The 705-nt window shown below is 36.9% G+C and overlaps 1 protein-coding gene across 1 annotated transcript in view; it reads right to left on the bottom strand.

The window, feature by feature from the left end:
* Window positions 1-705, bottom strand: part of LOC122328837 (glypican-6-like) — a 24,102-nt gene that overhangs the window by 6,547 nt on the left and 16,850 nt on the right. Inside the window, exon 5 of the mRNA XM_043224891.1 lies at window positions 491-621. Within this exon, the coding sequence (XP_043080826.1) occupies window positions 491-621 (131 nt within the window). The remainder of the gene's footprint in view (window positions 1-490; window positions 622-705) is intronic.

The following is a 705-nucleotide window of genomic DNA, read 5'->3' as shown; positions in this document are numbered from 1 at the left end:
TGAATATAAAAATGTATAAATGTACGATTACTATTAATACTTTAATAGTAAGCAATATATTATAAAGTAATTTTTTTTATTATATAATTGTTTAAATGTAAAAAAGAAATATAATTTAATACAAATACAGTATAGTAATCTTCAATATAACATGGTTGTATTAAAATGATTCATTATCAATAAATACGAATCAGCTCGATTTAGTTCAAAGCTGATTCGTTTCAAAAACAGTGTCAGTGTTGCAAAGNGACCTTAGAAAATGTGCAGAATGTCTAAGAATAGTAAGAGATTTATCCTCTTATTGCAAATCCTATTTTGCCATTGACAAAAATAATATTTATCTCTAGATTGCAGACAATAATGGCAAAGTCATGCTCTTCATCTGTAAAACTAAAAATAGGAAAGGATTCTGACTCCCTCCTGGTGTGTGTGTGGTGTGTGTGTGGTGTGTGTGTGTGTGTGTGTGGTGTGTGTGTGTGAGCAGACGTACCTTGGATGAAACCTGCATGCTGTTGTCCTGCATGGCCATGATGGCCTCAGAGATCTTCACATCTATGGGCTCCATGACGGCCTCGATGTTGAAGGGCCCTTCCAGTCTGTCAGCCACCAGCAGCATGGCATCTGTCACAACATGAGAGGGCAGACACGGTCATGTACAGACCCCATGACACACACACACACACACACACACACACACACACACTA

This window comes from Puntigrus tetrazona, chromosome 1 (genome assembly GCF_018831695.1).
Source record: "Puntigrus tetrazona isolate hp1 chromosome 1, ASM1883169v1, whole genome shotgun sequence".
NCBI lineage: Eukaryota > Metazoa > Chordata > Actinopteri > Cypriniformes > Cyprinidae > Puntigrus > Puntigrus tetrazona.
The sequence above is the reverse complement of the archived record's forward strand: the minus strand, read 5'-3'. Positions and strand labels throughout refer to the sequence as shown.